The 27,961-nt window shown below is 47.6% G+C and overlaps 1 protein-coding gene across 1 annotated transcript; it reads right to left on the bottom strand.

Annotated features, from left to right (window-relative positions):
- Positions 1–1,314: 1,314 nt before the first annotated feature.
- Positions 1,315–27,961, bottom strand: PtA15_5A214 (uncharacterized protein; the record flags this gene model as incomplete). The annotated part of the gene is made up of 2 exons (XM_053168951.1): positions 1,315–1,984; positions 27,720–27,961. 2 exons carry the CDS (start codon positions 27,959–27,961, stop codon positions 1,315–1,317), a joined length of 912 nt encoding a protein of 303 aa, XP_053020196.1.

Here is a 27,961-nt window from a genome sequence, read left to right as displayed (position 1 = left end):
CCTTGAAACCCTTCACCCTCCAAACCCAACATGATACACATTATACTAGACATAGCCCCAAACCCCACCTAGATTATTTCTCCCTGAAACAATTCCTGAAACGCTTCCTGAAACGCTTCCTGAAACACCTAACTCCTCCTATCTTCAATCCCTAGATGACTTCTTCCTGAAACACTTCCTGAAACGCCTAACTACTCCTATCTTAGATCATAGAATATTCTACCCCTGTTATGTCTCACATATCCCCTCCTCTAACTAGGAAGATTGAACCAAAGCCCCCAGAAGATGGCATCATCCCCACCCACTATTACACCATCATGTGACTCCTTGACCCACTACTCTGACCACATGGCTGTTTCATCCTATAGAAGTAGAATGTTCTATGCTTCCCTTCAGGTTATCCTTGTTTCCTCATGGCTGCTCTTTCTTGTGTATATAAACTGGGTTGTTTTCCTCTTCATTTGTTCCCCATCAGATCCTGTCAAAGTAATTCAGATCACTGGTCACCTATCATTAGCCTTGCTTATGCCAATAAATCAGATTGGACAAGCTTGTTATCTGTGTACAAAATATTAGATTAGTAGAAAAGTAACCCTCAAGACATACCTCAAGAATCCTCTATAGCCACACCTTTCCATAAGAGTCCACACTCTTATATCTTTTTCTTGTTCTCAGAGAGGCAGCCAATCAAAGCACCATTCCCTCTCCAGCTCTATTCATCCCAAGAGTAGTTCCACAGCGTAGATCGAAGTGGTGACCAGTAGTCTTGGCTACGAGATGCTCGCTCTCAAAAACATATTTGACCTCTTCATCTTCCTCCGCAAAAAGATCCGGGTTGACTTGTCTAGACTCAACAGTCTTCAAAGGAGGGGCCGATGTAGTGTGTTTAGAGGGAAAGTGGCTAGGGTTGCGGCTCACGATTGGCGGTCTTGCTCCTGGCTGAACTGGTTTGATGTAGGGTATCTTATCAAAATTGTAAGTTACCGAGCAAGGAGGAAAAGCAGGTTGTGGCGCAGGGCGCGGGAAAGTTGAACTCAGCCGGGAGGTGGGGTTGTTCTTCTGGCTGACAGGGCAATTTGGAGCCATGTGACCCTCTTGCTTGCAGATGTAACAGTGGGACGGCCTGTTCAGTGCCATGGCGTTCACCTCAGAGTTTTCTTGAAGTCTTGAAGCTGATCCTGACGGGTTTCTTGAAGGATCTCCTGGTGATGGTCCTGAAACAAATCCTGAAGCGCTAGTCTTGCGGCTAGCTAGGGATACATTCAGCACCAACAATTCTGTATTACCGGTTTCTTCACCCAATCGTTTCTCCACTCAAGCAGCATTCCAAAACCGAAGCACATCACCCGAGGCTGGAATTTTGAAATCATGGGTTTCCATGAAGAGATCAATTTTGCGGTCAACAGTTGGTCTCAATTGATCATGGAGGCTTGACTGCATGATCAAGCTTATCACGTTATCCCAGGTGAATGCAATTCCTTGTTCTACGAATGTCTTTGCGCAACGATTGAAGGATGCAACAGCCTCAGCTGAACTGTTAAAATTGCTGAGGTTTATCTTCTTGAGAGTTCCCCAAGCCTGAATCTGCTTGGCGCAGTTGATAATACGGAATTTCAAGACAAGAAACTCGTAGGCCTCGGCGCATGAGTTCAGGTCCAGAAGGTCATACGCAAGCAAGCTGTGGACAGATGAGTGGCGTATGTCTCGGCCAATTTGCTTGTGGTATGGATTGACTATTGTACCATCTTGAGGTGTGAAGAACAATTTGTCTTGGAACCCCTGAAAGGCAGTCACACCAAGGGCTTCGGCCCATTCTTGGACATTTGATCCATCAGGTTTGAGGATGTTCTCCGGGTTGAATGATTTGATGGCGGTGGCTGCGATGGAAGCTAGTTTTGCCTCCTCATCAAGAAATGATTGCTGTCGTGTGCGATTGTCTTCAGCTTCTCTTTGGGCAAGATAGTCCCGGGTGCGAGCACGATGACTAGGGGTTAAATGACCTTTAGAATCTAATTATGCAATAATAAATCTAATAACATATCTCCTTCTCATGTATTCAACAATCACTTTATGTAATTTGATACTTGAAACAGATTTGGCACACCACAACGGAAAAGGGGAAAGAAAAGAAATATGGGGGGAAAAGGTGAAAAACGGTGGAAGGGAAGGTAGATGTTTGTGGATGATTAGTTGATCCGGGTGCGTGAGGGACAAACTAACTCCACCTGTCTTTTCAGCCGATATCGCAAGACTTCAAGTTTTGTCAAACCTAGTTCTGTCTGTTTGGTTATGGGTAATTAGTCCAACCTAAACGCCTGCAGAGCGTTATCCACACAGTACAGTCCTATGAGATTCTAGCTCTAGCCCTGCTCAGACTCTTAAGCGGTTATTACGGAGTAGGTTGACATCAAAGATGAGGTCGGATCGGAATGATTGGAGAATGGTCGAAATAAAAGGGAAATGTGGAGGTTGTCAATTGATATGAAAATGATCGAGAGAAAAAGAAAAAAAAATTGCTTGCCGGCAGACTACTGTTTCTTGCCCTGAAAGGACTACTGCTTGTCCAGAAGGGACTACTGGTGATTGACTTGTTGTAGTGCCGGTTACGTGTGATGGTAAAAACAAAAAACGAGCTACTCTAGCAAGATAGGCTCATAACCTGTTGGATTGGTAGCTCGCAGGATAGATCATTTTATTACATAGTAAGAAAATCATGTAGATTTACTATCTACAAAACAATGTGACAGTTGTCGCAGTCAAGAACTAACTACATGTCACAACAGAAGCTTCACTGGAACCCCGCTGGATTGGAAGTTACACCCTCTTGGACCCTCATGGACACGGCCAGCCCCAGTCATCAACCTGTCACACCTCTCAAGTCACCTTTCCCAGGTATACACATAATCAGCCCCAGCCAAACGCATACTCTTTTCTATCCCTCTTATCTCCACTGCATATGCAGGGGGCCCACCGCACTTCTTCTGTATTTGACATGTCCCCGCTTCATTTATGCACCCCTTGCAGCTGCATGCAGTCTTCTGACCCCATTTCTGCACTCCTTGAATTAGTCTGACACCACTCATGCACCCCTTGCATGAGGTATTCCTGTATTTGACATTTCCCCACTTTGTTTATGCACTCCTTGCATTAGTATTACATCATCTTTCATTTCTCACCCCACTTTTTGCCTGTATTTAGTATCTTCTGACACCACTTGTACGCAGCCCACCAGCTAAAATTCCTCATCCAGGGTCCCCCTTGTAGCGAAAATCCCTCACATTTGTCTATATAAGGAGCTCTCTCTCCCCCAGTTGTTTTTCCCTCAGCTCAGTATTCCCCAGTTATTTACATACCACCCTTCACACTTACCATCACCACCACACATCACTACAACCCTTATATTTGCAAAGAACTACTGAAATCACTCTCAACTCTCACATACCTGTCATCAAACAGCTTCATCTAGAACCAGACCAGACCACTTGATTAAAACTTGCCAAGCTTAGCTTGGTGGGTCTTGTTATCTGATAGTATATAAGGGCAGAGTTTGCACCTCCATCATCCCCTCCTGCATTCAGCAAAAGGGTTTCACCAACGGTGGGCCAGCTACGCTAACCGTAGCGTTAGCGTGGCGTAGCGTAGCGGAATTCCGCTAACTTTTAGTGTAGCGTTAGCGGAATTGCGCCTTTCTGCGCTAACGCTACGCGCAAAGGGTGCGCAGGCTTTTAGCTGAAAAAAAGGCCTTTTTTTCTGCTAAAAGCGCTGTAGCGCAGCGTAGCGTAGCGTAGTGACTGTAGCGGCGCGCTAACACTAACAAACAATTGGCGCGCTGTTAGCGCCGCTGAAACGTAGCGCAGCGTAGCGGCGCTAACAGCGCGCTAACGCTACTCAAAATGAGCGGGCGCTTTTTGCCGCTACGCTAACGCTAAGTGGCCCTGTAGCGTAGTGTAGCGTAGCGGCCCACCGTTGGTTTCACAACCACTTTTGAGTCTTACAACGGCTAACCTAGGTATTTACAAAATATTCACCTTGTTGTTCCAGAAGTTTTTTACAGAAGTTTAACCCTCTTACAAGAGTTTAATTCAACTAGAGTCCAAGGCGGCTATGCCACTGCACTTGCAAGGACCAAAATAAAAGTCACCCACTCCGGGCCACCACCCCGCCGCGCGCCCCTGTCTGCCCAATGTAAAGATGCAAAGAGTACCTGGACTTTCCTCAGCAATGGAGGATATTGAGCTCTCAATTTGTTGGTAGAGTCCAAAAGTGTAAGTATCAAATTTGTCAAACAAGAGTAAATAAAACATGAAAACATGATAAACACCATGAAGACAAAACCAACCAAGACTAAAGACACTGGATTCTTTATCAAATAACAGTTCTTACTCAAACATTTCTTGACAAATCCTCACAACTGAGTTTGTAACAAAAAAGGAACTACTCTAAAAATCCTCAATTTGTAACAAAAGAGCTACTGTACTGTTTAAACAAATTTGTAAAGAATAACTACACTGTCTGAATTTAAATACCAGAGTCCAAGGCCACTACGCCGCGGTACTCCCAGGGCATCTGCAGAAATTCACCAAAGCAAATAACCTTGTAGCTCCCAGCCCACCCTCAACTTGAGAGCACAACACTTTTTCAAACTCAAGTGCTGCCAACTTGCAACGCAAAGGGGACTTGCCAATCTAAATCCTACTCATACTGCGCGTACAACCTTTTCCCAAGTCAAGAATGCAAAGAGAAAGATGTTTTCTGAAGAAAATTTTCAATGGAAACTTGTCCCAAGTAGACGGAGTAATCCCTATACACATCCCATCGCGGTCCCTGCACCAGAAGAATTGATCATGGAAATCATACACATAAAACCACCACCCGTTTACTCCTAGGAGTGTTGAGAAAAGAGCTGCCGTCAAAATTTGACATCAAGTCAGCTTGAGGTCCCATTGGAATCATTGTCCAGCACATTGTTGGACAAAACCGTAGCATGGGTTACCTGCAGCGGACAAAGTTCAAGTTCAAAGCACATCACCTTGGACTTGCTTGACAAAAAGGGCACACCCTTTTTTTCCTATGCCCGCCCACACATGCCCATTGTTGGGCGTGGGTGTGTAGGGTCGAGCTTAACACAGCCTCTCTGGAGGAGAGCCCCGCAGGGTCTCTGTCTCACAGAGAGGCTTGCCCTCAAGCCGCCAATTCCGGTGTGAGAGCTGACGGGCCTGGGGCCCGGCCAACCCCCCATTTTCACTTTATTCAAAAACAGACATTGCTCTTTTGCAAAATTGATTCATGAGTGGTATGGCCTTATAGCCTACCTTCTTGCGCAGCCAGCCATTGATCCCCCCTTAGTGCTGCAGGACATCCTTTCAAAAAACATGATGATGTCTTTTCCAAAACCCAAATCAGGGTTTATTTTACAAGCTTTGTAACTTCTGTTAGAATATCTGTCTCTCTGTTTGCTCACATTCCCCTACTTTCCCCAGTCCCCAGTAAAGTTTCCAGTGCCCAGTCCTTAGTAAAGTTTCCAGTGCCCAGTCCCCAGTAAAGTATTCTGTCTCTAGTCTTCAGTCCCCAGTCCCCATTAAAGTTTCCAGTGCCCATTCCCCAGTAAATTATTCTGTCTCCAGTCCCCAGTAAAGTTCCCTGTCTCCTGTCCCCTGTCCATTTCACATGTTCAGTTCTTGTGTTTTGTATGTTAAACTATTTTAGGCCCCCTCTGGATCTTGTGAAGGGGGCTCTCTAGTTGTGTGTACCTGTCTGCTCCTTGGATAAGAAATACAATCATCAAGTCTGAGCCAAAACCACTCTAGGCCCACCTGAGCCAACAACCTTCAGCACAGCTCCTTGTTCAAATCCTCCTCCTCGCCTCTCAATCTCTCCGCCTTCAAGTGAAATCTCAACAACTTCAAAACCGTTTGGGGTAAAAATGAGTGGCCTATGTAGGATTGAAGGCAAGATCCAGGCCTTCAATCTGGCACCAGGGAGGCCTGATTGGCCCACAGGACGCAATTGTAGTGTGGTGTCAAAGTTTGACACCAGCCAATCGCCAAGAGGGACTCTCCTCTGGGTCCAACCGGTCATTGAGAGGAATACACATGCTCTTGATGACCGGTCAACCAGGCCATCAAGAGGGGAACACACCCCCTCCATGGCCGGTGTGGAACTCTTAAAAGATCAGGAAAGAGCTGTGAGGGGAAATAGTCAACTACACTACTAATAATGTAGAAGAGGCTACAGGTGCTGGTGAGGCTGCCCTCTTGACTAATGCTGATGGAGAGAGGGTTACACTAAGAAAAAGAAAAGGGTGTGGCTGATGATTCTCTTTGACTTAGATGGCTTTAACACTAATGATTTTGAGGTGTATCAATCCTACTGAGTGAGAGAGTAGAAGTTAGAAGGGGAAGAGAAGAAGCTCTTTGGGAGTCACTCTGAGATGTGTAATGAGATACATGCTGGGGGATATATTTCTGAGGGTGATGAAAGGGTATCTAAGAGAGGTGTGTAAAAGTGCTACAGAGAGTATGGGGAGTGAGGTGCATACAAAGTGTAGTGGGTGAAAGTGCATATAAGGGATACAACATCTAGAGGGGTGTTTAAATATGTGAGAAGTACTACAGGGGGGTGATACATGATGAGCACATAGTAACAATATCTGAAGATGAGCAGTAATGATGAAGGTGCAATGACCAAGGAGTGTACATGAAAGGTAACTATGTAGAAGATGAAATAATGATGAGCAGAAGTAAGAATGTGCATAATGAAGATGAGCATTTGATAATAACTACAAGAGCTATGAAGGAATGTACTGCTGATTCATATGAAGGGGAAAATGAGTAATGAAGTTATGTAAGATCTGTAGTCCTGTGTAGCTATGATCCATTCTGCGCACCCTCCGCAACTTAGGTTCCTCTGGGAACCTTGGTTGGGTAGCGGGAGGGGCTCTCTTGTCCACCTTGGACTACTGGAGCCCCTTCCCGTGTCTCACTTTTTGCTTCTTACAGGTTCAGGCCCGTGTGAAAAGGTTTCCTTTTCCACGCGGGCCCTAGGCCGGCCTGAACCCCTTTGGGGAGGTTCCAAGCCGGCCGTGTGTGGGTCGGGGGGGGCTTTCCACCCCGTGTCCCTCAAGCCTCCGAAGACACCTCAAACTTTGTATTGTGTCTTGGAGCTCGAGAGGAGTGAAAAACCCCCCGGAGCAGAAGAAAAAGGAGCACGCTAGTGGGGGATCAGTGCTAGACCCTCACTGGTCTATGTATCACCCCTGTGTGTGCTACGCAGGGGTGGGTGGGTGGTGCCGAAAAAGGAAAAAGGAGGGAAGCGCTAAACGACTGGATGCTCGGGTTCGATGGGAGAGGAAGGAGCTGGGGAGACAAGCCGGGTCCTTGGGGTACCCACTATTTATGTCTTCCCCAGCGACCTCATCCCATCAGGACCGTCCTTGGGCCGCTAGCACAGCCACGTGCCACGTGGACCTGGCGCCTCTGTTGCTGTAATTACAGCAGCTGAGGCGTCTACGAGTGCCCGGGTGCTAGTTCCCTAGTCTACCCGTGGCTTGCTCCTTCCTAGGGGAAGGGAGGCGCTAGCAACGCGTCCCAGGACTTGTCACTACGAGTTTGGCCCATGGACCACGGGACCTTGCTGCGCTACGCTGCGCTCTGGTTCCCTCCCATACTAATGAATGATGTATGTAATAATGCTAAGGATATGTATGAAGAAAATACCTTCCAAAACTATACATGCCAATAACTGCTGATCCATTTGGAAATCCTAGGTGAAATGAGTGGGTGACTAGGGGTAAAATGGGGTGTAGAATCTGAATATGAAGTAATAATGAATTATTTATGAAGGGTTTAGGTGATATGAGGGTGATATTATCAACAGGACCAGCATTACCACACCGGCTTGGCCGGACATCAAGAGGAATCCTCTCAATGGCCGGCTTGACCGGACATTCAGAGGAACCCTTTTGATGGCCAATCAAACCAGTCATTGAGAGCATAACAACAAACTCATGATGCCCAGTTTGACCGGCCATCTTGAGGAGAAAACATCCTATTGATGGTTGGTTCGGCGGGTCATCAAGAGTATATTGTATTCCTCTTGATGACCCTTGATGACTGGTCAACCCGCCGGTCATCAAGATGGCCAGTTTGACCGGTCATCAACAGGGTGTTTTCTCCTCATGATGACAGGTCAAAATGGTCATTGTGAGGATGTGTATTCCTCTTGATGACCAGTTTGATTGGCCATTGAAACAATTCCTCTCAATGTCCGGTCAAGCCAGCCATGGAGGAGGTGTGCTCGCCTCTTGATGGCTGGTTTCACTGTTCATCAAGAGGATGCGTATTCCACTTGATGACCGGTGCAATTGGCCATTGAGAGGATATTTTATTCCTCTTGGTGACTGGTTTGACTGGCCATTGAGGGGATGTGTTCCCCTCTTGATGGCCGGTTTGACCGGTCATCAAGAGGATGTGTATTCCTTCTAATGACCAGTTTGACCGGCTATCAATGGGGTGAGAGGGGGTGTAGGCTGGAGTCTTGTAGTGAGGGGTGTTTTTTGGTGTTCTTGGAGTCCAAGCTGAGCATGATATCCTGAAGCTCGTGTGAGACTAAAGCCCAAAAAGAGTGGTCTTGCGACCAATTCCAGAAGGGTTGCACGCATGTGCTCCTCATGTTTGAAGGGCGCATTGAAACAGGAGCCTCTGAAACTGTGGGTTGGGAGGGCGGTCTGAAACGGGAGACACTGGTTCCCAAATTGGGCAAACCACCCAAATGCAGGTTTACATGCTCCTATGGCGAGTTTCCCGCTGGAAACATTTTTTTGGCGGAGTAAGTAAACAAATATATAACGACCCCCCCCTGCCAACTGTTTTCCCCTCCACGGGTCAAGCTCCGCTGTTGCATTTGCACAGTTTGAGCAGACCTTGTCCTGTCCCCCTCTGCCTTTGCAGTTTCATTAGGCCTGGGGGGGACATAAACCCTTTTACTGCCCTGTTGTGTTTGCACAGGTTTTCAGCCCCTCCCCCATCATTTGCAGTTGCAATTGACCAAGGGAGGTTCTTTTACTCATTTTGGCGCTGGGCACATTTAACTTTTGCCCCCCTCCTGCCCTTGCATTTGCAACAGGCACCACCAGGAAAAATCAGTAGTCACTAGATGTCAACTGACATGACGCCTGCTCCAGCTGGCTATCCAGCCTCTAGTGCAATTTTCACCAGCTGCTCCTCAGCTTTGTCCCAGGCACAGCTGCTGCTCAGCTTTGTCCCAGGCACAGCTGCTGCTCAGCCTTGGCCCGGGCCCAGCTGCCCCTCATTTTTGGGCCAGGACAAGCCACTGCTCAGCCTTTGCCTGAGCAAGAAAGGGCGTTGATAAACACACACCCGTCCCCTGGGGGCACACCCACGCCCACACCCTTTGAAAAGGGCGTGTGGGACCGCACACCCTTTATCAAGGGCGTGCACGCCCCTGTATGGGCGTGCGAGGGCGTGCACGCCCCCACATAGGCGTGCACTATGCCTGCTCGCCGGGAGCCCCTCGGCGGGCAGGTGCAAGTATACTTGCTCGCCGAGAGCCCCTCGGCGGGCAGGTACAGTGTGAAGCCCCCTTCGGGAACTCACAAGCCGGTATTACATAAGCCATTGACGGACTCTTAGACTCAGCTCCCCCGCGCCCTCCTAGCTCAGCAGAGAGAAGCTGAACTTCTCTCCTGGGCTAGGTGAGCACCGATCTTTCCCCTTCCTTTCCTTTGTCAGTTGTATGTACAGAGAGAAGCTGAACTTCTCTCCTGGGCTAGTACTTTGCAATACACAAGTGGTTCCTAGAAACCGTTTTCAGGCCTCTGTGCCATGTGCCAGCCCAGACAGTGAAGAGTCCCAAGCGGACTCTTACACTTTTTTTTTCTCGATACCACTCCTGAAAACCCTTTCGTGATGGGTTCTCTAAACTCTTTGTCTTCGTCGAGCAATCTGGCTCACCTTTCGCCTTTGTCTTTGCCCTTGACCTCGCTCCCTTCCTCAAAGTTGTCCGACGTACTCGACCCCTCTCTGAATCCGATCAAACCAGCACGAGTAATAATTGAACTGCAAATCACGGGCCGTTATTTCAGGGCTCTCATTGACACAGGCTCTGAGATCAATCTCATCTCGGATAGAGCAGTGGACGACTCCTTTCTGGAACGCCGACCGATGGCACGACCTAGCTCAATTCGCCTGGCGCTGGGAGACGGCTCCGCAATGCCCCTCACCATCCGTCATTTCGTCGTGGCGACGCTGCGTGTCACCCGACCCACATTGATATTTGAAGATACTTCTCTGCGGGTGGGACCGGTGCTAGGCGATTTCGACCTCATCCTTGGAACGCCATTTTTGCATCGTCATGGGCTATCCGTCTCGGTGGAACAACAAGCCATGGAGTGTTCCCGACTGAATGTCCTCATCCCAGACTACCAAGTGGACCCTGGACAATTTCAATCCATAGCCGCAGTCGACGCCCCCTCCGAGGCAAATCAATATCCGTGCGCGGAGTCGGAGAGGTTGATTTTGAAGGAATTCGCTGATCTGTTTCCCGAGGACATCCCTGCGGTCAATGAGGACGTTGACGACTCAGATCAATCTAAAGGAAGCTCGTTTCCTAACAAACTACAAGACGCAGCGTCTCGAACTCGAAACAAAATCGTACTGACTGACCCCAATGCAGTAATCAACGAGCGTCAATTCCCGTACCCTCCCAAGCACCTCGCATCGTGGAGAATACCCTTAGATCAACATATTAAAGCGGGCCGCATCCGACGGTCAACCAGTCAGTACGCGTCCCCAAGTCTAATCATTCCGAAAAAAGACCCCTCTGCCCTTCCCCGTTGGGTTTGCGACTACCGCAAACTCAACAGCCTCACTGTTCGCGATCGCTCGCCCTTGCCAAATGTGGATGAACTTGTACGAGTGGTGGCTTCAGGCAAAGTTTTCTCGATACTCGATCAAACAAATGCATTCTTTCAGACCAGAATGCGAGAGGAAGACATTCCATTGACGGCAGTCAAGACCCCGTGGGGACTCATGGAGTGGGTCGTTATGCCCATGGGACTCACAAACGCGCCGGCCACCCATCAGGCGAGACTAGAGGAAGTGCTAGGTGACTTAATCAACGACATTTGCGTCGTATACCTCGACGACATTGTCGTTTTCTCGGATTCCTTCGAAGAACATGAAGCACACGTCAGAGCGGTCCTCCGTAAACTCCGTCAAGCCAACCTCGACTGCAGTCCCAAGAAGACGAAGCTGTTTCGCACACGAGTAAAGTTCCTGGGACATTGGATCTCGGCGGAGGGTATTGAAGCGGATGACGAGAAAATTGCAGACATCCAATCCTGGCCTTCACCGCAATCAGCAAAGGGTGTGAAATGCTTTCTTGGGACGGTGCAGTGGATGAAGAAATTCATATGGGGTCTACAGCGCTACGTAGGGACGCTCACTCCATTAACAAGCTCAAAACTTGAGAATAAAGCCTTCAAATGGGGCCCTAAAGAGGAAGCAGCCTTTCAAAACATTAAATGTATCATGACCTCTCTCCCGTGTTTAAAAAATGTCAATTACGAGTCCGAAGACCCACTTTGGCTTTTTACAGATGCAAGCGGCTCCGCTCTCGGCGCGGCCCTATTCCAGGGTAAAGACTGGAAAGTCGCTTCTCCCATTGCTTACGAATCCCACCAGATGACACCGGCGGAACGCAACTACCCAGTTCACAAGCAAGAGTTGTTGGCTGTCATACACGCACTTCAAAAATGGTGCATGCTTCTCTTGGGGATGAAGATCAATGTGATGTCCGACCATCACTCACTTGTACATCTCCCTCGTCAACACACTCTCAGCAAGCGACAAGCACGATGGTCAGAACTTCTTGCTGACTTTGACCTCAACTTCAACTACATTTGCGGGGAGGATAACTCGGTCGCGGACGCCCTCTCAAGGAAAGACCTCCCCGACGACGATCCATCCACACCTGAAGAAGTAGCATGCGTGGCGGCGCTGACAGAAATTGGTCTGTCCATTGACCCCTCTCTCAAACAAACTATCTTGGCTGGTTATGCACATGACCAATTTTGCACTGCCTTACGTGATGCTCTTCCCCTCCGCACGGATTGTATAGAAGAGAACGGACTTCTATTCATTGATGGCCAACTTGTCATCCCAGCAAATTTTCAACTGCGAAGATCACTCATCAACGAGGCCCACCAATGCCTTGGCCACTTGGGGGTCCTCAAGACCACCAAAGAGCTTTGCCGGGACTTCTTCTGGCCTTGGATGTCAATAGACATACAACAACTCCTCGAGCGGGGTGAAGTTTGCCAGCGTACTAAGGCTCCCACGACGGCACCGCTGGGCAAGATGCTCACTCCCTCGTTTCCTCGTCAACCCTTAACCGACATTGCAATCGACTTCGTGGGCCCATTGCGTAAGGCAACCCACTACAATATGATCTTGACGTGTACCTGTCGTTTATTGGGATTCATTCAAATCATCCCGGTTCTCCAAACGGACACGGCCGAAAAGACTCCTAGCCGCTTCTTCAGTGGCTGGGTTGCCAGATTTGGAGCCCCGACCTCTATCATCAGTGACCGGGACAAAACCTGGACATCCCGTTTCTGGAAATGCCTCATGAACCGTCTCAACATCAATTTTCACATGTCCACTTCGTTCCACCCTCAGGCCGACGGCCGTAGCGAACGATCGAATAAAACAGTCGGTCAAATTCTACGTACCTTCACCTCCAAACAACAATCAAAGTGGCTCGAGGCCCTACCCGCCGTCGAATATGCTATCAATTCAGCCGTGAACGTGGCTATGGGTTTCAGTCCTTTCGAACTACTTTACGGACGGAGGCCCTCCCTTTTCCCAAGTCGACCCCCGCCACTTACAGACTCACCGCCAGATCTCCCCACCCTTGACAAGTGGATCAAGCTCCGTGAGGACACCTGGGCAGAAGCCCGGGACACACTCTGCGCAAGCAGGGTCAAACAAGCGATCCAACATAACAAACAACGAGCCGACCCGCCTCCTCTTTCAGTCGGTGATCAAGTCTTCCTAAACTCGGCCGACTGGCGTGGGAAACACCAAACTGGTGTTGAAAAGCTGAAAGATCGTTTCGAGGGTCCATATCCAGTTGTTAAAACATTCAATCACGGACAAAATGTGACCCTGACTCTCCCAGAAGGCGACAAGCGACATCCAACCTTCCACATTTCGAAAATCAAGCGTTTCCGTTCCTCATCAATGCCCTCTACTCCGGACAACAACTCGACTCTCTCCGATCATCCTGAACAGTCGTCCTCTATGTCTTATAGGGGGGGAGACTGTGAAGCCCCCTTCGGGAACTCACAAGCCGGTATTACATAAGCCATCGACGGACTCTTAGACTCAGCTCCCCTGCGCCCTCCTAGCTCAGCAGAGAGAAGCTGAACTTCTCTCCTGGGCTAGGTGAGCACCGATCTTTCCCCTTCCTTTCCTTTCTCAGTTGTATGTACAGAGAGAAGCTGAACTTCTCTCCTGGGCTAGTACTTTGCAATACACGAGTGGTTCCTAGAAACCGTTTTCAGGCCTCTGTGCTGTGTGCCAGCCCAGACAGTGAAGAGTCCCAAGCGGACTCTTACATACAGATCCCACCTCGCCGAGAGCCTCTCAGAGAGCAGGTATACATGCACCTGCCCGCCGAGGGGCTCTCGGTGAGCAGGCTCGGCGGGTAGGTGTATGTATCCCTGCTCGCCAAGAAGCAACACTGGGTCGCTACGCTAACCATAGCGGTTAGCGTAGCGTAGCGCAGCGCAAACCTGCTTGCCAAGGGCCCCTCGGCGGGCAGGTGCATGTATACCTGCTCGCCGAGAGAAATCCTTGGCAAGCAGGCATACAGATCCCACCTCGCTGAGAGCCTCTCGGCGAGCAGGTATACATACACCTGCCCGCCGAGCCTGCTCACCGAGAGGCCCTCGGCGGGCAGGTGCATGTATACCTGCTCGCCAAGAGAAATCCTCGGCGAGCAGGCATACTGTCAAGACTCAGGGTACGCCCCAGAGCAAAGGAAGCGCAAGGAGCGAAACCCTAACCCCGCAAGGGGGAATGGTGAGTCCGCGCGACCCCCAGGCACATGCATATGCAAGTGACCCCAGACAATAGGAGTAGGCGTTAGCTGAAACTTTTCTCTTCTTCTTTCAGCCACGTCTACACCCAACGAAGAGCTTAAGCGTCCTAAGAGAAGCACTCCACCGAACAGGTAAGTTGAGCTCCTTGGGTTCGTCATAAACTGAGGAGCAAGCGGCTGATCAAATGATTAAACATTTGAATATAGCAAGCATACGCCCAAAGTCAATTCAGACCTTAGGGGTCCCAGCCTCATGAAAAGGATATCCAACTCTACGAGTGGTAAGTCCTTCGATGCAGAGCCACCAGAGTGTAGCCGGTCACTGACTGAGAGTACTGTCATCACGTCAGACCGTCGCAGTTCCAGCACACTCCTCACTCGTATTGGCGGACGTTAAAGTACCGAGCCTGATCGAGCACAAGTAAGAGATCAATCAAATCTCTTTAGCTTCCGCATAGGGAGTTCAGGCACTGATGCATGATCCAGTTGCTCATCTCAGGTGTTTGCCCTTAAACCACAATCCCGTGGTCTCAGCTGCTGAAGCAGTCTTTCCCATTAATACATTTTATCATACCAGAGTCGGCTACAGTTCCGCTCTTAGGTACATGTTTTGTTTCTTTCTCTTTCTGTCTCTGAACTTGTCAGATAGACCAAACATGTTCTAATCACGAAATATAATCTCTTAGTATCGTGAAATCTTTTACATACAGATCCCACCTCGCCAAGAGCCTCTCCGCGAGAAGGTATACATAAACCTGCCCACCGAGCCTGCTCACCAAGAGCCCCTCGGCGGGCAGGTGCATGTATACCTGCTCGCCGAGAGAAATCCTCGGCGAGCAGGCATACAGATCCCACCTCGCCAAGAGCCTCTCGGCGAGCAGGTATACTTGCACCTGCCCGCCGAGGGGCCCTTGGCGAGCAGGCTCGGCGGGCAGGTGTTTGTATACCTGCTCGCCAAGAGTTATCCTTCTCGGCGAGTAGGCAAGGCTCTCGGCGAGCGGGGATATGTATGCCTGCTCGCCGAGAGGTGCATGCAGCCTGCTCGCCGACGATTTCTCTTGGCGAGCAGGTATACATGCACCTGCCTGCCGAGGGGCTCTTGGTTGTCAGGATTCGGGTACATCCCCGAATCTGAGGAAGCGCAAGGCTATTGGAGGACTTCCCGTCGAGTCTGTGAGCCTCCCAGATCTCAATTTACACACCCAAATTCTTAATTTTTGACAAAAAAGGGATTTTTTTTCCTAGCCCTACAGTTCATTACTTTCAAGTGCACTGGTTGAGTTTTTGATATGTGTCTTAATTTAGGATTTAGAGAGGCATCTAGAGCTCTCTAAATGATGACGGGAAGTCATCCATTAGACCTAACCCTACTAGGGACCAAGGTAAGCCAGTGCGGCCTTCAGGCGCATGCAATATGCATGCCGCCCCCAGGCGGATGAATCAGGCTAAAGCTAATTCATCCGCTCCCAAACTTTCAGCCCCGTCAGCAACCAACAAAGCGCCCAAGCGACCCAAACAAGACAAACAACCTACCCGGTAAGTGCGTCTGTTGGAATAGCCTCAGCTAGGATCGATGGAGCTGACTAGAGCCTCTGTATGCTTGTGCAGCACTTTGATATCCGACGCCAGACCAGACCGACCAGGTTCAAGCCTCAGCAATAGGATCTCCAGTCCCAACCACGGAGGTGAGTCCATCGCTGTTGAGCTCTAGTCATCCATGACCCTATCCTGACAGTTGTCTATACGCATTTCAACAGACAACTGCGGTTCTTCTCTATCAGCTTGTATAGGTGACTCTTGACTTACAAGATCCCCGAGCCAAAGTAAGAAGAACATCTTCTTTTCTTAGTGCACCGCAAGGAGCGCAATAGCTGATGCAGCTTCCAGTCTTGTTAGCCTACAGAATCCGTGGATTCACTCAGCTGCATAGCGGCACTTGAAGACTTCTTCTTACTCTTATATCTCTCAGTACCGAGCGGCTCTGCTCTTAGGTACACATTGTTTTCTACTTTCATTTCTCTGTCTCCAATATTGTTGGATAGACCATAACTCATAAGAAATGATACACTCTTAGTTGTGCAAAAATTAACATTGGTGAGCAGGCTCAGTGGGCAGGTGTATGTATACCTGCTCGCCGAGAGGCTCTTGGCAAGGTGGGATCTGTATGCCTGCTCGCCGAGGATTTCTCTCGTCAAGCAGGTATACATGCACCTGCCCGCCGAGGGGCTCTCGGTGAGCAGGCTTGGCGGGCAGGTGTTTGTATACCTGCTTGCCAAGAGTTATCCTTCTTGGCGAGCAGGCAAGGCTCTCGACGAGCAGGGATACATAAACCTACCCGCCGAGCCTGCTCACCAAGAGCCCCTTGGCAAGCAGGTGCATCTATACATGCTCTCCGAGAGGCTCTCGGCGAGGTGGGATATGTACCTGCCCGCCGAGGGGCTCTCGGCAAGCAGGTATACTTGCACCTGCCCGCCGAGGAGCTCCCGGCGAGCAGGCACGGTGTGGGGGCGTGCACGCCCTCGCACGCCCATACAGGGGCGTGCACGCCCTTTGAATTGCACGCCCTTGATAAAGGGCGTGCGGTTCCACGCGCCCTTTTCGAAGGGTGTGGGCGTGGGCATGCCCCCGGGGGACAGGCGTGCGTTTATCAACGCCCGTTCTTGCTCAGGCAAAGGCTGAGCAGTTGCTTGTCCTGTGCCAAGACTGAGGGGCAGCTGGGCCTGGGCCAAGGCTAAGCAGCAGCTGTGCCTGGGACAAAGCTGAGAGGAGCAGCTTGTGAAAATTCTAGAGGCTTCAGCTGTGCCAAAATGGGCACTGAGCTGTGTACCAGCCAGCCCTGCACTAGCAGATGGAGTAGCTTGGGAGCTGAAACCAGAGCTGTGTTATGTCAGTTGTCATCAACTGACTACTTTTTTTCCTGGTGCACGAGGGGGTTGAATCCTGTCCCTTTTCATTTCTGGTTCAGGAATCGGGGGGCAAGCCCAAGGCATTTATGTTCGGGGACTTTAAATTAATTTTCTTGTGGTATCTATAAGGCCCCGTTTGGAGCCAATATAAAAATAGGTGATATAATCATTGGTTAATTCAATGAAAACTACAAAATTCACCATAAAGCCTCCAAATATTTTTTTTAGGAAACCTACAATACTGGTCTCTTCAATTATGAAGTCAGATTCAACTGATTCAGCCATATTCAGTACTGTAGTACCATTATATTGCTTTTGACCAAAACAAAGCAATATAATGGTATCATGGTGCTGAAGATGGCTGAATCAGTTAAATCTGACTTCATAGTTGATGAGACCAATACTTTAGGTTTCCTACAATAAAAATTGGATTCTTTATGTTGAGTTTTTTATTTTTTTATTGAATTTACAAATGATTATATCACTTATATTTATATTGGCTCCAAAGGGGGCCTAACTTTATTAAAACCACAGATTCACCAAAAAAATTCAAGGTTTTCCCCTGCACTTTACAGAAAATAATCCAAAATACAAGGCTTTAATAACAAAAAGTAACAACAAAACAACAAACAACTAAATAAAATGCTAATTTACAAGAGACAAAACCATTTAATAACCCCCCAGCCTGTGACATGCCACAGGTAAAAAGGGGCCGGAGTTAACCTGCTCAGGCTGGCACAAGTGTTAGAAGCAAAAGTTGGGGCTTTTGAGGACATCAAACCGCGCAAGTGCAACGGGGGATGCCCAAGGACAATCACTCATTGGATTCAGAGGCACACCTTATACCCGCACCAGGAGCCATTGATTTTATTCAACCATGACCAGCCTGGCTGTTGTCACTTCCACCGCGCAATGCCCAGTCTACCAGCCACCCCCTTCTAATCAAGCAACCCTCAATACCAAGCTTGCATCCAGCAACAACGGCCACATATAGTGCAGTCCCAGTTCTGGGCAATTTTTGCCCCCCACGTTATGGTCCCCTCCGTTAATGGACCCTTCTGCCTTGCTCGCCTCATCTCTCACTGTTGTCAACTCAGTTCAAGCAGGACACAAGCAAACCCACCAAGTCATCCTCTCCCCAGCCAAACAGCACTTGCACCCCTCAGCCAACTGATTGCTCTCCTCTACTTCCAATGGCCCGCCTGATGTGATTGTATTCTTGTACCCTGATAATTGATGACAGGTGACAATGAAGACATCTTTGGTGTTGAACAGGCCGGGTGGTGGGATTTGCTATGTTTGAACTTCCTCTTGCCATTTTTCCGTTTTTGTTTTTGGACTCAATGACACAGCTGAAAGTTTCACCTTTCTATATCAAAGGCCATAGGAACTGTCATTTGGTTAAGCTGTCATGGACGCTGGCCAACAACACCTCCAAGAGCAACACACCATTCGCCGTTTTGGACCTTTGCTCCATTGCTGGATGTCCCAGCTCTGAAATGGGTCCACAGACAAGGCGACGGGACCATCATCAAATCCGGTCCCAGTACCGCAAGCCAAGCGGCCTCGGATGGCCAATCCCGAGGGGACCAAAGGATTGCAGCCACCTAGCAGTCTCTTCTGAAGGGCACTGGCCAAAATGAGCTGGCCGGTGCCAGGAAAATATCTGCCCAAGAAAGCAAAGACTATCAAGACGCTTCAACACAGAGAACTGGCCTCCAAATTGCCCGCATTCAGACTCGAATTGACCGGCCAATCCACGTACAATATGTGGCATCATGGCTAGGATTAACGCACCTCAATCTCCACCAATGATCTCTTGAAGTTCCTCTTTGATCTCTCTCCCAAATATGCCCTCAACATAGATAGCAGCATCAACCGGGCCGCCTCTCTCATATGAGAGCAAGAAGCTCGTGGCCGCCTGCTTGACCAACAACAAGGTTTTTTTATTCAAATTGCCTGCTGACAACAATCAACGGTGGGCCAGCTACGCTAACCGTAGCGTAGCGGAATTCCGCTAAATTTTAGTGTAGCGTTAGCAAATTGCACCTTCTCTGCGCTAATGCTACGCGCAAAGGGTGCGCAGCTAATTTAGCTGTTAGCGTAGCGTTAGCGCAGATGCGCGCAATTGCGCTAACGCTATACACGCAGGGCGCAAAAGAGCGCGCGCTACGGTGCGCCACAGTGCTTTTAACTGAAAAAAGGCCTTTTTTCCGCTAAAAGCGCTGTAGCGCAGCGTAGCGTAGCGTAGCGTAGCGTATCGTAGCGTAGTGACTGTAGTGGCGCGCTAACACTAACAAACAATTGGCGCGCTGTTAGCGCCGCTGAAAATTAGCGCAGCGCAGCGGCGCTAACAGCGCGCTAACGCTACTCAAAATGGGCGGGCGCTTTTTGCCGCTACACTAACGTTAAGTGGCCCTGTAGCGTAGTGTGGCGTAGCGGCCCACCGTTGCGACGATGAGCAGCCTCATTGATGCTGACCAATCTATTTTGCTGCTACAATCATTCTATCCTACCCGCGGACGACATAAAACAAGTAGCTCATCACCAGCCAACTACATTGCTAGGCTGCCAACAACTACCAGTTAGCGTTGATGACTTCCTCCCCTTTTCCTTATTTTAATTCACCTTTCATTTTTCTTTTGACACCTCCAACTCCCCAAGGATACTCATCCACAAAAGAAAACAGCCTACACAAACCCATCAAAATTCCCAGCTTCTCATTAAACCCAGTTAGCTTGTCTTTCAAATCCTGTTTTCCAACTGACAACCTTCTTGGAAGCCTGCCTATTTCCCAAGGTTGTTAAGAACTGATTGTTCATGTACAGTTAATGTTGGAATAGCTTTTATTTTCTATTTCTTTGCAATCTCAAACTTGATTTTATGATGTATCTTGGTATTTTTTGGATCAAAATAAACTGTGCAAAATGCAATACATGAATCAAAACTAAAAGTGGTTGACATGTAAATGACTTTTTAACGCATGGCCTCAACAACTGGACTTCTGTGTCTCTAAAAGTCAGATACCCTCCACCAAGTTTGGATTCTATATTTGAATGCCTAAATGGTCTATTGCTTCAGATCGGTGTGGGTTTTCATTCAAATGTGGGTCAAAAAGAAACTGAGAAATGTGATAGGAATGGATGTGTGCAGGGCCTTTTGATTGGGTGACAGCAATGTTTTTGGCAACACAAGAGTGCACTGCAAGGTATAGGTGGTTTGCCAGGGGGATTTTTCATAGGGGACAGTCAGTGGGTGGGCCGTATTTGAAAGTTCAGCGGCGAAGCCGCCTTGGACGCTAGTCAAGCGTAATATGCTGATTTCTGAGAAAATTGGAGGTTGGACGCAAGTGCCAATTTTCCATTTGCGCTCAGGGGGCTCAATTTTAAGCCCCTTTTCAGAAAATTGCTGGGAAAACCCTTGATCCCAATTTCCACAAAAGTGTGGATTTAATATACTTAGATTACATGACAATTTATTTCTACGTGATTTTGTTCACCCCCAACGTGGGTGAATTATGCTGGGTTTCTTAGGATTTATAAAGAGGGAATAATTAGCGGATTTTTGTGGAGAAAAGAAATAATGGGAGTTTTTAGATATGCACTACAGTAGCCAGGGATTTGATCTTTTTTTTTTCTGAAAGTTTTCTGATGACCAACTTACACTTGTTTGCATGTATTCTATTGAGCTTTCCAACAGCGCTGAATGCTCCAAGGGCTTCATGTGGAATCACTGTGAAAAAAAAAAAAAAAAAAAAAAAAAACTCAAGAAACTGCTAGCAGTTGACATGCAATATCACAAAGGCTCCAGTGAATATAGATTGTGTTTGTCTTGAATTGGGGGAACAGAACCAAAGTGCAGGTGTGCACTTTGCTGGAAGAAGGAAAATGCATAGTTCTTTGAGCAAAAAATACCACGCAAACACTTTGTGAATTGGTGTCAAAAGGAAAGTAAAGTGGATATGATAGCCAAAGCAAACGTGATGCCTGTCTTGAATGCCTATGCCAAAAAAGAAGAGCTTTGTGCGGTTTATTTGAGCCAATAATATGTCCGTAATGGTGAGTGCCAATGGGTTGTAGTGAGGTTTGAAAGCCAAGCAGCTGTTGCCGGGTAGCAAGCTGATATGTATCACAAGAAGCGCTACCAATGCAAGTTTGACATCTGAAAGGCCAACTTGAGGGCCTCAATCCGGGATGTAAGAGCTCAATGAAAAATAGTAAGCTTCACCAGGGTCCTGTTGCCTAGGAAAGTACTGAGGGTTTGGGAAACTGCAGATTATCTATAAAATAGAGTTCCTTGAACCTGGCATTCCCCTGTTATTTGTGATTTTCTGTTCTATTGCTGCTTATGTCTGTTTCTAATATTGGTTTCAAAGTTTTACAACGACAACACCAGCCATTGATCCAAGGATAGCTGTTCCTATCAGCTTGCAAGGACAACCAATTTCCTGCTCTCGGCGAGGTCCCAAGGCTGCCCAATTCCTGTTAAGCTTCTTCTCATCCTTCCACTACAAAGACAATACCAATTGGAAAGCTCTAGAAAGTCACCTTTTTCCAGAATTAAGTCACCAACACATCTCTTGCAACACCCTTGCCATCCATTGACCCGCTTTCCACTGCCCATCAAGTCCAAACACCTGCGCGGCCTCATTACAACAATAGTCCGTGCGGAGAAGTCCAAATGTTGCCAAAGCAAATCAGTTGGCCTCGCGCCATTGGATATTTGCAGGATCTGATGGGGAACAAAAGTTGAGGCCAAAGAGGGCAGACTATATACAAAATATTGTGGGGCTGAGTTGTGGTTGGAAGAAAAGATGAAACGGTGAAAAATCTCAATCAAGGGGCTGAGGCTGAAAATGCTATGGGGATGGAAAGTTCTGGAAAGAGGCTGTAATGTGGAGAGACAATGAAACATCAGATAAAAGAGATTACACATCATATGAGAGACTGAAAAGGGAAAGGCTGAAACCAAAATGGACAAGGGGTAACCAAGATGGGATCTCTATGGTCATTACACCTGTGGCCAATTCCAAAATGGGGTGGTTATGCTGGATTGGGAAGGGAGGAAAAGAAGATGAATATCAATGGTCTTTCCTAATAGTCTGTTTCTGTCTGATGGGTGACTTTCTCCCACTTGTGCCTAGCTGGGTGCTTGAGGAATATTGATATGGTGTAGGTGGATATCCAGAAGGTGGGGAGAAAGGTTGAAGAGAGGATGGAGGCCTGTCCTTGGGTGTGCACTGTAAGTTGTTTTGGACTTTATTCTTGAGGGCCTTGAGTATTCCAGAGTGGTTTATATTGAGGGGAAAAAGACTTTGTTTTTGGTGCCATATTCAGGATTGGCTTACCACAACAATGAAACAGATACTATACAATACAGTATCTTCAGATACTTGTGTATTGTATCTGTTGAAAAATACAAAATTGTAAATAAAAATGTATTGTATCTGCCTGAAGATACAATACCATAGTATTGTATCAATAAATTACTAAAACTTGATTTTCTTGTCTTTGGCCACTGTGGATTGTATACAGAAAAACTTGTTGAAACTTGCGCTCCGCTCCCTTAAACTTGCGCGTCTCTGCTTTCTCATTTCCGCGCTCTGCTCTGCGGCGCATATCACAATCATCAATCTTAACCTAACCATCCTTGTACTCCCTGAACGTCAGCCTTCCGCAACTCATGATGGTCAATCAAGAAGATAAATAATACTGATTCTCTGATTCGCATTGATCCGCTGCTCCATCAAAGATCAAGATATTCTCGACAACCCTTCTCTCTCTTGTGTGTTGCACAAGTCCGGTGAAGCTTTAACTGTAAGGGTCCAGTAGACCCTCACTGATGAGATGGGTAGAAAGGGCCCGGGGAGCGGGCTAGAAGCCGTCTGGGAGGTTTCTAGGTCCAAACTGTGGGGGACTGGATTTCAGGCTAGCCGGGAGAGAGGAGGAACTCTCTCTGTTAGTCTAAATACAGGCAAATCATGAAGAAGGAAATCAAGGAGAGAAGAAACGGGGTCGAGCTTACCTAGCCGGGAGAGAGGAGGAACTCTCTGCCGGACTAGGGAAGCGAGCAGCTCGGACTAAGTAATTCGATGCGCGGGGGTCACGTAATCCCGTGACCCTTTGTGTGGAGCCCCATTGATGAGGGGGGGCTTCACATTAACTTGGACTGCCTTCACTAGCTTCCAACTTGGTGAGAAACGCAGCCAGCATTTCCATACATCACTCTCACATCCTCAACCCCTCAAATCATCAAGACTAACCTCCTTTCCTTCTTTTATTAGTCATATCTCAGATCTTTTCAGCGCTCTATTTTATTTTAAATCTTATTTCTCTTGTTTCCTATTGCCATAGGTTTTGTCTATTTCTTGTTTACCATTACTCAATATCCTCAACTAATCCCTCTTTATCCATCACCTCCAGAACCATCAGACTCATCTCATTTCCCCATCAATTCTTTATTGTTAGATTTATTGCTTTATATTCAGGGTTGGTTTTATTATTTCTTTTGCTCTTCTTTTGTTTATCTTCATTGTTCTCGCGTTCATGTTTCTCTCCAGCTTCTGGTCTTATTCTATAGTGAAATTCAGTCATAGGTTCTTTAAAACTATCAATAAACGTGAAAATACAATATCTTGTATTGGGCTGTATTTGCAACAAGATACCAAGGACCCATTTGGTGGCAATATAATTGGTGAAATGATCTGTGACATTTTGATTATTTCACCCAGGAGTTTTTCAGTACATCAAAACAAACCCAGACAGCCAACCACCCACCTTACTTGATCAACCAAGAAAGTGAATGGATGAACTCACCCTCCACTCAATGACCACCCACCTGGTCATCAAGTGGCTATAACCCACCTCACCCACTTGATGACCCAGTCGGCCATCAAGTGGATGTATTGTAGTCCACCCAATCACCCAGAGTCCATCAAGTGGATACATATTGATGACCAACCGGGCCATCGAGTGGATAAAATACTTGGTTGTTATTGAGTGGACTTATATATCCACTCCAAGTGGCTATGACCCAGGATGTATTGTAGTCCACCCAATGACCCAGAAAGCCATCAAGTGGATACATATCAATGACTAAACGGGCCATTGAGTGGATAAAATACTTGGTTGGTCATTAAGTGGACTTATATATCCACTCCAAGTGGCTATGACCCATGTCATCCACTCAATGACCCAGTTGGTCATCAAGTGGATGTATTGTAGTCCACCCAATGAACAGGACAGTCATTGAGTGGACTTATATCCACTCAATGGCCCAGTTGGTCATTGAGTGGAGTATGTTCCACTTGACAACCAACCGGGTCACTGAGTGGATACCTACTCCACTTGATGACCAACCGGGCCATTAAGTGGATTATTTATCCACTTGATGACCAACCAGGCCATTGAGTGGATAAGTCCATTCTATGAACCGGTTGTTCATTGAGGGACATTGAGCTAGTGGAGTGTTGTATCCACTCAATGAGGTCAATTGTGGAGGTTGGGAGTTGCAAGGGGTGGGTCTGAATTTAGCTGCCAATATATTGACATGTAGGAACTGTAATTAAAAATTATTTCATATTTTGAATATATTGGGTTGCCAAACGCCATTGGCATTTTACCAATATAATTGTGAAATATTTGTGAAATACATTGCTGATTATATTGGTGCCAAACAGGGCCCAAAGCTTGAATACATTTGTATAGTATTGGTCTTTGAATATGATACAAATGAATAGTATTGGGTGCAAAACAGATACAGATACATGTATTGTATTTTTTTCACTGTTGCCTGTAGCACCCTCTAAAACCCTGTCACGCACCTCAAGCCACCTTTCCCCAATATGCACATACTTTGAAAAAAGCTTGGACACTTTTTACAAAATTAGTTCTGCACCGGAAAGTTTAAAAACTAAACTTTTGGGGTCTGGGAGGCACTGGTAGCTGGATACCAGTAGAATCTGTGAGTGAACCCCATTTTTGGCATCATCAAGTGAAGTTGGTGTTTTTGTGATGGAGGGGGGGATTACCCAAATGCCCAAGAATTATTCAAAACACAATATGTTTGTCTTTGTTTGTTACATGACATCATTCAGCACTGCCCCTGCAGGCTGTGCCATTTTCCCCAACATTCCAGAACCTCCTACCTCCACTTTTGTTTGGTTTGATTGCATCACATGCCATTGTTCCCCGCATTGTGCATGCACTCCTTGCACAAATTGTACACAGCCCAGGCCAGCTAAAACCCCTCACTCAGGGCTTCCTGGGAGCCAAAATCCCTCACATTTGTCTACAGTGCCCCCCACGACTTCTTGACTACCCCTCCCCCGCAAAAAACATGGAACTTTGAATGATGAGTTCAAAGTCACCAGACATGTAACCTTTGTAAACTACATATTTTTGAGCCCTACAGAAGTAGGAGAACTCAAAAATATATACTTGAGGTCTGTAAAATGCCTCAAAAAAAGTTTCCTTTGTTTTGATGCATTGTACAGACCTCAAGTATATATTTTTGAGTTCTCCTACTTCTGTAGGGCTCAAAAATATTTAGTCCACTGCGGCAGCGCTCTTTGCCTGGTACTTGCTGCAGCTCCTCAGCGCTGCCGTTGAGACGCAGCAAGTGCGGGTGTAAAGGTAGGAAGGGCCAAAGTCCCTTCCTAACTTTTCCCAGGAGAAGAGGCTGCGCCTGCACCTCATCTCTATGCCAAAGAACATGGAGGTTTTGGGGATTTGGGTGTAAACCCAAACCCTGAGACAAGACGGGTGGGTGGGTGGGTGGTTTTTGTGAGAAAGGTGAGCGGCTCTAGATGAGCTGGCTCTGGGTGATGATGGGAAGAAGAGCGCTGAGGGAATCGAACCATCAGCACTGAGGGTCATACTTATATGACCCACAAGGCTGTGCATCCCAAATGGGCATGACTTGGTGTCTGGCCTTGCGTCAGGTACGCCCAGGTCTTTGCCCGCTCATACCGCCTCCGTGGACAGGGGGGAACTATTTGTCCCTCACTTGCTCCCCTGCAATTTACATATGATACATGTCTGGTGACTTTGAACACATTGTTCAAAGTTCCATGTTTTTTGCGGGGGAGGGGTAGTCAAGAAGTCGTGGGGGGCACTGTATATAAGGAGCTCTCTCCCCCGGCCATTTTGGGTTCCTCAGTTTATTTCTCACCAGTGATTCACTCACCACCTTGTACAGCTTATAACTACACAGATGTTCAAAGTTGAAATCATAAAATTTTTGAATCATAAAATCATAAAACTTTTGGGTGATAATTTTTTATGTACAATTTTCAAACTATTGCTTTGTTTTGAGTGTTTGGGTGGCACATATTTTTTCTGCTCAAGATTTTATGATTTTATGCAAGTCAACTTTGAACACCTCATAACAACCCTTACATATCAATAGGGGGGTTCACAATTGAATTTTAAAAAACCTTGGAGGTCAATTTAAGTCCTTTATGAACATAATTTTAAAATTTTGGCAAGATGTCCAGAAAATGATGAGACTGATCAATCAGCGCAATTTATCAACTTTTTAAAAATATGTTCATAAACAGGTTAAAATGGGTCCTACAGTTTTACAAATTTCAATTGTGAACCCCCCTAATAACAACTCTTTACCAAAATTGTGAAACCTCTTGCCCCAAAATTTGGTGCCTCTTCAGAGGCGCCCGGCGGTTTTTCACCCGCCTCCCTCCGAACAGAGACGCTTGTGTTAAGCTAGGGCTTGCCTCCACCTCGAGCTCAACTGCCGGGTGTCCCCCTGCCATGACGAGCCCGCGTATCATCACCCACTTCCAAGAGGAACTCAATCTAACTCAATATCAGCCGAGTGATTATGAGACAAGTCTCAGCAGAGAAAGAAAGGAGAAGCAGATGGTCTGTGGCTGTCTGTGGTCATGGGTCACTCAACAGGAAAGAACAAGGTGGGTGAAACCTGTTTGATAGTCTACAATACTAGGCCGGGTAGGTACGAATTCTTCATGAGTATCATCCTTAAAACTTCGGTTGGCGTCCGACCACTGAGACTTGAAACTTGCCCATGTGGACTTGCTGTCCAGTTTCCAACCCCTGCCACGATGTCCGTTTCGCCAGGAGCCCAGCTGAATAAATTACCAGCGCTCAGGATCCATCTCAAGACAGCAGCCAGGCAACCACCCCCCTCTGGGGAACGTTTAACACTCTAATTTACGCATTTTCATAAGCCTTCGCATTGCCGTAATCTGGATCCAGGAAATCGGCCTTTCGGTAAGGCCTGATCCCACGACATCTGCAGTTGTTCCGGCTTCACAGTTAACTGATATAGACGTAATTTTATTCCCTCTGATAGCATATCGTGATTTTATTCTCTCTGCGACCCACGATCGGGCGCACATTTTCAATCCCAGCTGTAAGTCCAATAGCGAAACCCTCTAATAGTCTGGCCGGTGCATTCATTTCAATGGTTGACACGCACTTCCCCCAGTACCCGCCAGCAATTTCAACGTGACGGTGCGGCGCGACACACAGATCATGTTTTTCCGAACATGCCTTGTTGCCCTGCTCAGCACTATCACCCCCGCCTGGGGCGTCATTCGAAACCAAGCAGGCACGGCGGGTGATACCCAGTCGGTGATCCATGAAACCAAGCAAGGCCATGACTGGCGGAACATCGATGGAATCCACCGCATGGCGATCAAACTTTTACCTGATGGGGAATCGATCGACGTGACTTACTCCCACACCACAGACCCTCGTCGCATAGGCATGAGGCGCCGCCTTTTGAATGGGCGCGCAGCCATTGCAGCCGGAGCCCACGCCGACGGAGGCAACGTTATCCTCGATTCCCGGGAACGAAATGCGTGGCTGGCGGTCGACCACGCCGACGAAGAACTGTCCTGGTCTCATTGGGCCGGCGGTGCCGAAAAGGTTCAACGGACACTCCGACAT

The sequence above is a fragment of the Puccinia triticina genome, chromosome 5A, assembly GCF_026914185.1.
Source record: "Puccinia triticina chromosome 5A, complete sequence".
In the NCBI taxonomy this organism is placed as follows: Eukaryota; Fungi; Basidiomycota; class Pucciniomycetes; order Pucciniales; family Pucciniaceae; genus Puccinia; species Puccinia triticina.
This window is presented reverse-complemented; position numbering and strand designations above follow the sequence as displayed.